Genomic DNA, 12,734 nt, shown 5'->3' with positions numbered 1-12,734 from the left:
CACTTTCCCATTTTTACAACGTCAAGCTGATATAGAACAAATACTGATATATAACTGATTTAAATTTTGCAAATATAAGTTGAAGGATTATTGCAAGGTACACTGGCTTTTTTTGGCCAAGCAGTTTATTCTCTATATTGTACATGTCTCTTTAAAGCCATCTCTGTAGTGGCTTTATTATTGATATAGTATAAATGTTTCTTTGTGACTTATTGTTCTTTGTACTTGAAATGTGCTGCTGGAACAAGTGACTTCCCTCTTTCAGTAGGTTCCCATGGGTAACATATGGATTCACCTTCCACATTTTTTTGACTCTTCTTTTAGCCCTTAGTATTTCTCAAGCTGCTCGTTTTCCTTTTTCCTGATGTTGCTGTCGCTTGTGATTGCTACATCAATACAGCTTTGTTCTCCTGTTTTTCCACCACTAATCTGTCCAGTGGGTTGGCCACTACCAGCTTGTCAGTCTGTATCGAGTCCCACAGGAACTTCTCAACCTCCTTCATAGATGTGTCCAGTTTGGACTTGGGTTGGGACTTAAAGCATTTACTCAGCACCAATGTTTCTGTACTCTATGCCACCACTTGGTTATGGTCTTCAATGCCCAGTATGCCCTGACTACTAGCATCTTGCATCATGCTGTTATGTGATGGATTGTCTCATAGGCATCTTTGCACAGCCTACACCAGGAGTCCTGCCTGGTATGGTAGACCCCGGGCTGTGGGGTTCTTGAATTTAGAGCCCAGGCCTCTGTGCTGTCTTTCAGCTTTGTCCAGCCACTGGTAGTTTTTTTTTAATATATATAAGCTACTTCCTCTATCGGGTGGTGGTACACACCGTGTAGGGGTTTATCCTTTGATGATTCCTGCGATTCCTTCCATTGCTAAGCACTAAGCACATGTAGCTGTCTTCAACATCTGATGTGTTGCCTTCTGGTAGTACCAGGGTTGCTCCATTCCACAGTCCGTATCCACACCCATTCCTGGCAAGGATCTGGCTAAGGGGGAGAGCATCTCCATTAAATACAGCACTTGATAGTGACCTCTGGAATTGGCTCAAAGTTGGCCTCTATGGTTGTTTTCTACATCCCCTGTTCATGATGAAGGCTTTTCAAGTGCTCTCCTGCTGTGGGCAGTGCATAGGTTGGCAGGTCCTAGTAGAATGAGAGATAGATAGATAGACAGAAATTCTATTTCTATCATAGTTAATATACATGATCACACTCAGTTCTTGACTCCCTTCTGTGACAGGTGATCAGTTATCTGAATTAGATCCGTTTAAGTCGTTTTCCTGTCACTGGTGACTGCTCTGAAAAGTAATGAGCTAACACCAGGAGGCTGTCATTTTTATTCTGCTAGTCCAGTTTCTGACAGGACTATTAGATTTTTTTTCAATATAAAAGAAGTCTTATTCCACATATTCTTCACTTTCTCTTTTTTCATATATCTAGCTGTCACGCATGTACCATCAGTGTGCAATGAAATCTATTTTTAACCAATCAGCAACAGATGTTGAACATATTACACTCTACTCTTATGTATTATGTCTTGGAACAAAGCTTGGTCTTCGAGAGACCATCAAAGATCCAAAAAGTGCCAAAAAAGCTCATGGATACATGCCAAACACACCACATAGTCTCCACTGTCTGAGATTGTTTCCTTTACAATTTACAGCCTCCCATAGTATGTTTAGTTCCCTGTGAGTTCACTTACGGCTGAGTTTGTTTCTGCTAAATCTCCACGTTATAAGCCAATGGGAATTGTCAGTCATCAGCTTGCACTGGAAACTCCTCATGTCTCAAAATGATTTCACATGCTTTATCACACTGAGCATAGTTATTTAGAAGAATTCAGGAGTAGATATGAGCTTAATGATTTACAACTAGATTCAGCTCTCTGGGTGTCACCGTAGTTTACTATCTGGGGTCATTTGTCGCGTTGTATTGCGTGGATATAAGGGGTCATCTTAGTAGAACTCGGTTTTACAGCCTGTCTGCAATGCTTCCTCAAGCCCAGTCACGCCACATTCAACTGCACTAAAACACATGTCCTATTAAAGCACGCAGAGGATATGGATCTCCCTGCTGGTCTCTTTCTCGCGTTTTTTTTTTTTTTTTTTTTTTAATTTCATTTTTTTCAATTCAAGCACAATGTTCATTTTATCTTCCTCTCCTTCTCCAACAAGCCACGGGAGAGTGTGTTTTTTTTTTTTTTTTGTATTTTTGTCTCTCTATTCTTTAATTGTGTCTCATTAAAAGAAAGCCAAGCTTCTGTTACTGTCTCTTTTACTCTCTAGCTGCAATTAAATATGTCTTAATAATGAAATAATAATAATAATAATTTCATATTTTAGTGACCATGACCTTCGATCACTTGGATTTTTTAGCCAAGGATAGTATGAGTGGAATGTAAACAAGAGTGCTTGTGTGTGTTATTCTGTTTGTGCCCATTGATATAAATCCGCTGGCGTTTGACATTACCTTGACAGGAGCATTTTGGAAGTTGTATTTTGTGAAATGGAAAAGCTCAGCTGTGGCAGTCTTATTCTAAGAGATATCTGATTAGCAGCTGGGGTTAGGGGTAAAGGGTGGGATGGGGTTAGGCTGAATGAGTATGAACAACCCAGTATTAATGTGTGGCTCAGCAACCAGACCAACTAACTGACTTCCACCAAAATATGTCAGTCATCCAGCAGCTGTAGATAATACTAATCCATAAAGTATCTGTTTAAAGGGCATAATATGGAAGTTGTATCAAACTTTAAATTGTTTGTTTATAAAGGTTTTTAGATAGCTGGTTATGTTTCTTTGCGACAGCACTGATATCAGATGTTGCAGACACTATGTAGAGTAGAAACTATTTTCTGATACTAGTGTCTGAGTCATAGTGACCTAGTGGAAGGTAATCTCTCAACCCTCCCGTGTTCCTCTGCAGGGCAGAGGAGCCCATGCCTACCGGAGTCTTCCCCGGGATGCGAGTGGCTGGACCACTCAGTTCCAGAGAGAGATGACTAGAACCTCCCTCAGTGCCAACCATCCAATGGTTGACCAATGGCTAAGCAGACAGGAGCAGGTATGGTTGAGTCTTTCACATGGTTCAAAAAATTAGAATTACTACAGGTTTGCACAAATAGATGTAGCAAACATGTCATAAGCTAAACTGGAAAGATAGGGATGTACCACTCCAGTAAGCCAGATTGGTGTCTACTCCGATGCTGACCTTATTAGGTGTGTCAAATCCATATTAAGTACAATTTCAGTGATTTAAATGAGAGGTTTTACATCGTAGAACAAGGGACCACTGCCAGTTTTTGTGTTGTCTCTTTAAAAAAAAACTACCCTGAGCTGAGTTATTGGATTTGGCCTTTAGAGGAAAAAACATGTTAGATCTGAACATCCCTGTGGGAAGGTATAATACATACACACCCATGCAGCCCTGCTATCCTAATCCTGCTGAGTGACAGTAACATACACCATAGTGAAGCATCATTCTACATTTGTGTTGGATAGCTGATGTTATATTTGTAGCACTCTCTATCTGGAATATCTGGAACATCTTTATGTTTAATTCACAGTATGCTGCATTGTATCATAATGTACAGCAGTGTAACAGCAGTGTAAGCTCAGTAGTGACAGATAACAGAGTAGTGATTAGATGCTGACTACTCCCTGTCCAAGTCAATGTGAAACAGTGACCCACCAGACTACATGCCTCTATGTGGCAATACTTTTCATAAAGTAACAGTGTACTGCAGGCTTGTCTCCTCACTTCACACCTCCCTGCCCTGTCGGCACTTTGTGATTGCTTCACTCTGTGACTGGTCCCTCTGCTCCTCCGCCTGTCAGGAGAAAAAATGTTCCCTTTAAAAGTTATTAAATGTGACAGAGGCTCTCTGCTGGGAGAACAGGAATGACCTTGGAAGGTGTTGGACATGCTGAGCTTGACATAAAGAGGATTTCTGCAAGTTTTTCTCCCAGTGTCTTCGAGTCACTACTTCTGCTACCTGCTCTGATCCACATACTGTGGGAGGTGTTTAATCACTCTTTTTTTTTTTTTTATACCATGGAATCTGAAAAAAGCAAAAAGGAGCGTGAGACATTTAGAGGAAGAGAGATAAAGAGGAATAGAACAAAGAAATTAAAGAGTTAAAAAAAAATCTGTCTTCTGGCTGTTGGCGTATTTCACAGATGCTATAAGAGCCATAAATTCAGAAAAACGATTTGTTATTGCGTTTTGCTATATAGTCATTTTGTGTTATTTTGCAATACATTAATTGTGGCTATCAGGTCACATGGATAAGAGCAGAGGTAAAATAACATTTACACTTAAACAATGGATGATAAAAGGAGACAGAATAATGGGGCAGAATATTCTTTGTTGAGCACTACTTTGCTTGGATTGCTTGGACATTTTCTGCATTCTATTCTATTTGTTCAGGTTTTGGTGAACCAGATTCCGACCAGGTCTGCCTGCTTTTAAAAAAAATCTTGTTTAACTTGAAGGAAACATGGCTATTTTGACAGAAGCCATAATTTTTTGTCAACACACCTTACTTCTCGCATTGTCATTCATTTTTTATTGTGTGTGTGTGTGTGTGTGTGTGTGTGTGTGTGTGTGTGTGTGCGCCCACCAGGGAAATTGCAGTATCACTCTAAATGTCCAGCCATGTCACAAAGAAAAGAAAAACTCTTTAAAGAACTGTAAGGGTGTTCCGACTCTGATTCTAACTTCTTTCCCTATCTAAAAAAGTAACTTTTGATTTTACCGTAATGTAACACATTAAAAGACTGTTAGTTTTTGTAGGATGAACGTTGGTTGAAGTAAAATGTGAAAAATTGTCAAAAGAGAGTTTGGTCAAACATCTTACTAGGCTCATGCTGTTTTTTTACTAGAATTTAATAGCAATTATTCTACATTTTGGGAAATATTTATTAACTTTTCCACAAGTTGAATAAGAAAATAAACACAATTCATAAAGTATATTTATGTGCTAAATATAAAGCAACCACTACCAGCTACTTAGTTTATTATAGTTTAGCATGAAGGCCAGCAGCAAGGGAAAAAAGCAAGGGAAAACTATATATATTATACAATTCCTTTAAATATTATTTTGCAGTACAGTACTTTATACCAAACTCTCCAATACACCCAGTTATGTACAATATTCAAAAAACTTGTAACTTTTTTTAGTTTTATTTTAAACTCACTTTGTTAGTAAGTAAGAGAGTAATAGACGTTTTAATATCTGATAGGAAAACCACATAGCCGCAAAATATAAAAGCAAAAGTAATTTTCAAATCCAACATTAGGTTAATAAGCAAAAACAAATATCTTATAAAATAGAAGATCATTATTTTAGAGTGAGATTAATATCAACATCACTATGCAAACATTTAATGGATAAAAGCAGAAGTGTCACAGCATAAAAATCCCCATGGTAGCTAATACTTAGTTCTACCTGAGTCTTTGTAATCTGACAGCGGCAAGACTAAGATGATTCACAAAACACAAATCCGCTCATTAGAAGTGACACAGTATGCATTTCAAATGGACACCTTTACACTTAGTTGTTTCGTTTCTCCTCTTCATTTCACTTCCGTGTGTGTCAGCCTCGATTGCTGCCTTTACCTCCCACACATGATAGTTTAATACTTTGTCTTCTTTATTTGATGGGCAGGAAGCACAGCAGTATCAAATTGTAAGATACAAACACACCTCGTGGGTTAATTAAAAAGAGGTCTGATTAGTGCTAGAGCGCTGATAGAGATAATGAGCACACAAACACACACACACACACACACACACATTTATGCCAGGATTTTAGAAATATCACACCAATTAGTTGCTTGTCTACCATGGATTAGTTATCTTCTGTAATGTTTTGTCCTGCTTTATGAGAAGAGATAAAAGCAGAAACAAAGCATCACACTTACTTCTTTCTGTTCACTGCAACAATTGACACCATGATTACTTACTTTATATATATACATATATATTTATATTTATATGTGTGTGGGTGTGTATGCGTCATTCTTCAGCATGAAGACACCCACACACATATAAGTGTTTCAAAAGTTTTCTCTCTCATCAGATTTTCTGTCTGGAGCAGGTCCGTTGTTTGCAGTCACATTTTGTACATTTAGCCGTTAAAGTGTTTTATTTGGGCATTTATGCATATTTAAGCAGGTCTTCCCATCACATGCTATAAATAAGGAATGTGAAGTCAGTAAAATGTTACATTGACTTTATATGTTAAAAGTACCAAAGAGGTTCTGGGGGAGTTGGACCGACAACACTATAAAATGAAAACAATTTAGGATTCAAAAGTGAAAAATTTAATGTGAAGCCAAAAAGGTTTCTGCATGCATCTAATGATATACAGCAGGGTCGGGTGCTTCTCAGATCAAGGACGACAAACATCATAAAAAACTCAGGAGCACGCTGATATATTTGCTGCTATTACTCATGTGCTCCACACGTTTTCCTCTTTACATGAGTGATGGGTCTATGAATAGCAGCATTACTTTAGTATAGACCAATCATTAGGCCTTCTCACCCCCAGTTATATCAGGCAAGTAGCGTATGTTTATCTAATCAGACAATAAATTCACTTCAGTGTCAAATGGTTCCAACGAAGATTAGGATAGACCTCCTAATCTTCCGACACCTTCCCTAAAGTGGCATAGAGAAAAGTGCTGTCTATCAGCCCTTAAGCACCAAAGCCTTATTAGTTATTATTTATATAAACAACTGACATTAATGCTGGCCTGTTATCCTACTGATGAATGCTAATGGGCCTTCACGGCTCAGCTTTTCACTGACACACATACTCACGCACACACAAACACACACACAAACTTGTTTTTACTACCCATTATTATAATCCTGCCCTAACCTTAACTGTACCCAGTATTTACTTATTTTAGGCCCCATCACACACAAACACACACTTTTGGATCTGGTTGAGTAGCTCTACGGAGTATTATTTTGTACCAGAGGTGTGCATGACACTGGCTAAGAAAGATTTAAAGAAATCACAATGGCTCTCATGGAGGCACACAGTGATGTTTGATGTGTATTAAAAAAGTTTCAGTTTTTATATAGTGAAAGCGAAACATTTTATAAAACATTTTATAAAACAAAAAAGGAAATCATGCTAATACAGTGTGAGTTCATTCACTGATTTCCTCTTTTTATTTTCAAACTGAGCCTCTCCACCACATCCCCCCTTGCCAGTCTTGGAAGGAGAGCTTGCTTTCACAGAAAATTACAGTAGAAGGGCTGCCGCCCTAAGGACCCACCACTTACAAGGATAGGAATTGGAGTGGGTGCAGTCTAAACCAGGTGACAGAAAATAGTAGGAACATAGTCATGTCAACAACTAGCTCTGACCTCTTCAGCAGGGAAGGACTATAATTGGTGCAGGAGGTGGAGGTATAATGACTAGATATCTGGCTGGGCAGCCTTTTGCAGGGTGGGAAGCACCAGGCAAGTGTGAGGGTACTTACAGTATTAGCTCCAGGCTTAAAGCCACTGTGTTAGTGTTCCCCCCCAGGAAATGAGAAGGTCGTCCTTATGCAACCGCAGATAGCTAAGAGGAAAGACCTATGCACTGAATCACAATTCAGAGCGGGTGGAGGGCTGTAAAGGACATCGCCTGGGTTCTGTTAAAAGATTTTACACTGCTGAGCATCTCTGAGAAAGCATTTGCATAGAAACTCTGAAAGATTTCAACTGTGCAATCTCAAGTCGATGAGGAGCATTGAATTGATTTTGTGAGCAGGTGATAGACCACTCGGCCATTCCTGTCAGATTCTGAAAGTTTCAGAACCACCTCTTTGGTTTTGCAGATGACACAGTTCTGGCTTTACCACATCTTGTCTACTCGGATGCACTGGGGTGGCTCAGCAGTGTGGGATTCATAGACAAACTGATGCATCCTACATTCAAACCGTCACACTCACCAGCTTACTGATAAGCTGTAGAGGCAATTCAAAGTGGAGATCTCAAAGCAAAGTGCTGTGTAGACCCAGAACATGTGGGAGAGACACTGTTTCTCATATAGTCTGTCAGTGATTTGGGATTCCTGAGGAGGGAATGGTTGCTGGGCAGGAGCATGTCTGGTGTACCTAGCTTAACCTACTGCAACGGCAACTCCACTTTGGATAAGCAGCAGGAAACGAGTGGATAGACAGTGTACTGCTCTGAATGTGCTATTTCAAACAGCCAGTTCTAGAAACCAGCCCCCTCTGCACACACACACAAAAAAAATCTGAAGTGTTACACAACAGGGTCCACAAAATGTCTGAGTACAAACAGCTGTGATGACACATTTTTGTTCAAACCTCCAACTGCTGGAGTGTCTCCCTGTCTTTATTGTCCAAATACAACACCTTGTCTGGCGAGTTTTAAAGGAAGCCCAAAGTGGCGAGGTGCCCAGCTAAATCATCACGCCAGGCGCCAGGCAACTTCAAGCTGAGCAGCAGTGTGGAGCCAGGCTTTTATTTTTATATTTTCTCATAAATAAGTGAGTTTTCTGCTGTTGTTTTTTTTTTTTTTTGCTTTTTTTTTCTCAGTTGTTTCATTGACTGTGACCAATATTTCTACTACTGCAAGTGATGCTATTAAAAACCCAACGAATTCACCCATCCATTATCCGTAACTGCATAACCTATTGAGGCTGCAGAGGGGCTGGAGCTTATCCCATCTGTCATAGGGCAAGAGGCAGGGTACACCCTAGATAGGACACCAGCCTCAGGGCCAACACAGAAGGACAAATATTCACATCTAGGGGCAATTAGAGTCAGACACAAGAGAACAGACACAGAAGTCCACACAGAGAGGCCATGGCCAGCCAAGCAGGAAGCCACAACCTTCTTGTGGTAAGCAGCAGCACTAACCACTCCACCACTTTGCTACCTGGCCCGACAAATACAAGTGAATAAAGGTTAATGGATTTTTCGATATCTAGATTAACTCAAGTTTTTTTTCAACCTAGTAGTTATTCACATTATCTATGCAGCTGTATGATGTAGCTGCTCTGGGTAATATCCACCGTTTTTATAGATTTTAGTTTGAGTTGTAAAAAGGTCGAGAAAAAATAGTCAACAAAACCTAATAAAAATAAAATAAATTTAAATATATGAATATCTCATAATTTGTTACACAGAATTTTCCAATTAAACACAACTTTAAATATTAAAGTTAAAAAGTCAAGCATTTCCAAGTCAGTAAGTTTTCAAACAGTCAAACAATAGTCAGACTTTGGAAGTCAGTTCTGCACGAGAGTTGTAATTATCTTTGCTGCTGATTGTGAGCGAACTTAGTGATGTAGCCTACTCTCCTGACTGGTCTAATAAAGTAAAGCTAATGTTATGCGCAGACCCTTAGTAAGCTGCAGTCACTGTTAAAGCAGTTGAACGTGAGAAGAAAAAACAGCAACAACCTCCAAACCCTGCCTGTTGAACATAGTCTGTCTTTCTTCCTATCACTCTTGTTGTCTGCACAAGTCTCCTTACACATCCACCGTCTTGTGCTACTGAATATGCAGTATGCAGACTTTGTATTTGGATAAGCCTGCACCAACGTTAATGGAAGAGGCATGGTAGAGTAAAACAGTTACAGATTAGTCCCTCTGCAGTGTCCCTTGATGTCTCTTATATTGGAGTCCTGTGGACCAAATGAAGGCCTCTTCCCATTTCTCTGTTGTGTGTCCCATTTCAAAAATGTTTAACATTTTTAACAATTAAATTTCTTCCCTTTGTAAAGTACAAAAACTTCTAACTGGGTTAAATTAAGTGTTTCAAATATAAATTAAGTTAATAGATGTGTCTGTTTTAAAATTTTTGGTCATACTTTTAATATTACCAATATACATTTTCTGTGAAATTAGGGAGCTGCTTTTAAAGATCAAATTTTTACATGGTGGAGTTTTTTTTTCTCCTCCGCTAATGCTGTGTAAATAGCACCTCATCGGAGAAGTTCAGGTTCAGCTGAGGGGCCAGTTTCTGGTCATTGGTAACGCTCGAGGATTGTACAAAATATTAAAAATAAATAAATATATAAAAACAATATAACTGCATAAATAAAACTTTCACTTGTGTCCTATGGGAAAATGTGTGGGTACAGTCTAACATAATACCACATGTGAGAGTGGTCAGTGGTAATTTCCTTGCCTGGTTCTTGGCTCTAGAGGTGTAGAGGGTTGGCAGGGGAGCACATAGAAGTTTTTTACTGTCATCTCCAATTTGTTCTTGTCCTATTTGGTGATTTCTCCAAACTAGACTGATAGAGAGACACAGGACATACTCAGTGACAGCAAAGTAGAACTGGATTGGATAATGGAGGTAATGTTACTCGCACACTTTAGGTTTGTTAAATGGTAGAGCAACGCATCAAGGTTTTCACAGTTCATGGGTTAGTTTGGTGAAGGGGGTAGTATGTAGCAGAAGGTCAGCTGTTGAACTTCCTGTCAGTAAGACCCATATGACACATCCATTAAGAGCACCAGACTGTTTGTATACAGGATGTTAATTTTAGGGTCACCTGCTGTGACCTGTTGGTCAAGAAGATGCTATTTCACTATTCATATTGTTTTGAATGCTGAGGTGAAATTCACAAGCAGGATCCTTTAATATGTGCCAAGGTAGCCAAGGTGTTCCACAATGTAGTGCAGCCACATGGGTTACAAGTTAGGGCCCTCTAGGAAAACTGCAGGAGGTCTAGCAGAGACCCTGTCATTTTGTCCTGTTATAGAATATGTTTTTGCTGGTAAACCTAAGAAGGTTATGACTCTATATGTATTGTTGTAACCATTATGACAATGACTGTGTGAAACAAATCGCATGACCACCTCCTATTTAACCTACTTGGAGCTTCTCCTGAAGCATAATTCTTGGTTATAAGATATTTAAAGGTGGAGAGGACTTCACACAGCTCCAGTGAACTGTCAAACATCAAAGGCTTACAGACAGCACCGGAACACATCTGGACATGCTGTAGTGACTTCCTGGTTTTGTCTTTGGAAGAGTCGACTTACCTCCTTCTCTCATGCCCTGAATGCGATCTCAGGGTTACTAGAGATGTCATTTTAATCCTGCAATGAAGTCTGTTCACATTTTCTTTTACTCACTCACTTCACCAGGTGGGGAAGTCCTTCTGTAATTGAGATCAGCAATACACTTATACAGTATAAACCATACTGTGTGTGTGTGATTTATATTGAAACAATGACAGTTAAGCATCAACCCACTTTTTTTTATTTCTTTTTTATGCCCAGGAGCTTTTTCTTTAGGCCTCTGCATCTATTAGCATTCAGAATGGCTCGGCTTTAACTTTTACACGCAACGTAGAGGCACGGGGAGAGAATGAGAAGGAGAAAGATAGAAATACATGCTTAACAACTTTCCCTTAATTCTAAGAACATTGCAGCAGACAGATGTAGTTTCCAAGGACAGTATGTGAAAATGCAGTCGATGTGGGACTGAAACAGAGACAAAACAGAAAATGATGATCGGAATCAGCCTCTTTGGAAACAGAACAGATAGTGCTGTTATTTTCTGTTGTTCCATGACAACGTTTCCTCTCACTTTGGCCTTTTTATTTCTCCCTTAAATAAGGAATGTCTTGTTTGTTCTTGCTCTTATTTATTTTCTCGCCTTTCTCACTTTATTGAGGATTGTTCAAATCATGTCTCTCCTCTTATCTTATTTAAACAGGCAGCAGACATTTTTTGAAACTTGCCAAGCTTCTTCTATATTAGGCGTAGCCTGAAAACCTGTGTAGCTGTGCAGGCTGTGTGTGCAGATGTATGTGTGTGTGTGAAACCAGACTGTCCAGATTAGAGTTTGACTGATCCAGGATTCAGAGTGCTGATAGCAATGTTTTTGAAGCTCCCAATACCACCTATCAAATTGGATTATTAAATGCAAAAACCCTTTTAGAGTTGAACTGTCATTAGAGTAGAAGGGCATCTGAAAACACATCTGGAAGAAAAGTTGACAACAAAAACAGCAAAAGTTTGGAATCAAGATCAAGATCAAGATGTTGCATTAGAGTTCAGTCAATTGGATGCAGTTTTGTTTAGTAGTTAATAAAACAATTTCAGTCCACCCATCCATTATCTTAACCACTTATCCTGTTCAGGGTGAGGAGGGGCTGGAACCTAATGTCAGCTGTCTTTGGTCAAGAGGCAGGCTCTGCCCTGGACAGTTGCTCAGTCTTTCTCAGGGTCAACACAGAGACACAGACACAGACAAACAACCATTCACACCAAAAGCGATTTAGAGTGCAGAACATGCATGTCTTTGGTTACCCCAACAAAGCCCAGAGAGAACATGCAAACTCCACACAGAAAGGTCGCAGCCAGCCAGTATACGACCTTTGTGCTGCACTACGTATGTAGGTATGTAAGTGTTCCTTGTCTTGGTGCTGAGTCTGCAATACACTTTACTTTCTAAAATTCTAAGTGTAACTAACCTTGAAAATGGTTCTCATTGTTTCCATTAGCATGTATGGAAAGAACCAGGACTTCATTTATTTAGAACACATTAAGTTCAACCCCTTTGTCTAAAATTAAGTTTCTAGGCCACTAAACTGCATATGCAAACTTGTTTTTTGTAGAAAACATATTCAGTGGACAGATTGTTTGGATGCACCATATTTTGAATGAATGAAGAGCTGTATTTGTGTATGGAACGGGAGTTGCAAGGTTTTCCAGGGAGAAGTAAAGAAGTTGTT

At 39.3% G+C, this 12,734-nt stretch overlaps 1 protein-coding gene across 9 annotated transcripts in view; it reads left to right on the top strand.

Annotated features, from left to right (window-relative positions):
* LOC137104607 (partitioning defective 3 homolog) overlaps positions 1-12,734 on the top strand; it is a 343,094-nt gene that overhangs the window by 122,961 nt on the left and 207,399 nt on the right. For 7 of the 9 annotated variants that reach the window (XR_010911721.1, XM_067486037.1, XM_067486038.1 and 4 more), the window contains exon 5: positions 2,931-3,068. The exons of the other annotated variants lie outside the window; for them this stretch is intronic. Coding sequence is in view for 6 of the 7 variants with exons in the window: in XM_067486037.1 (XP_067342138.1) it covers positions 2,931-3,068 (138 nt within the window). In the remaining variant the exon portion in view is untranslated. The remainder of the gene's footprint in view (positions 1-2,930; positions 3,069-12,734) is intronic. 9 annotated transcript variants of the gene reach the window in all.

This window comes from Channa argus, chromosome 19 (genome assembly GCF_033026475.1).
Source record: "Channa argus isolate prfri chromosome 19, Channa argus male v1.0, whole genome shotgun sequence".
In the NCBI taxonomy this organism is placed as follows: Eukaryota; Metazoa; Chordata; class Actinopteri; order Anabantiformes; family Channidae; genus Channa; species Channa argus.
The sequence above is the reverse complement of the archived record's forward strand: the minus strand, read 5'-3'. Positions and strand labels throughout refer to the sequence as shown.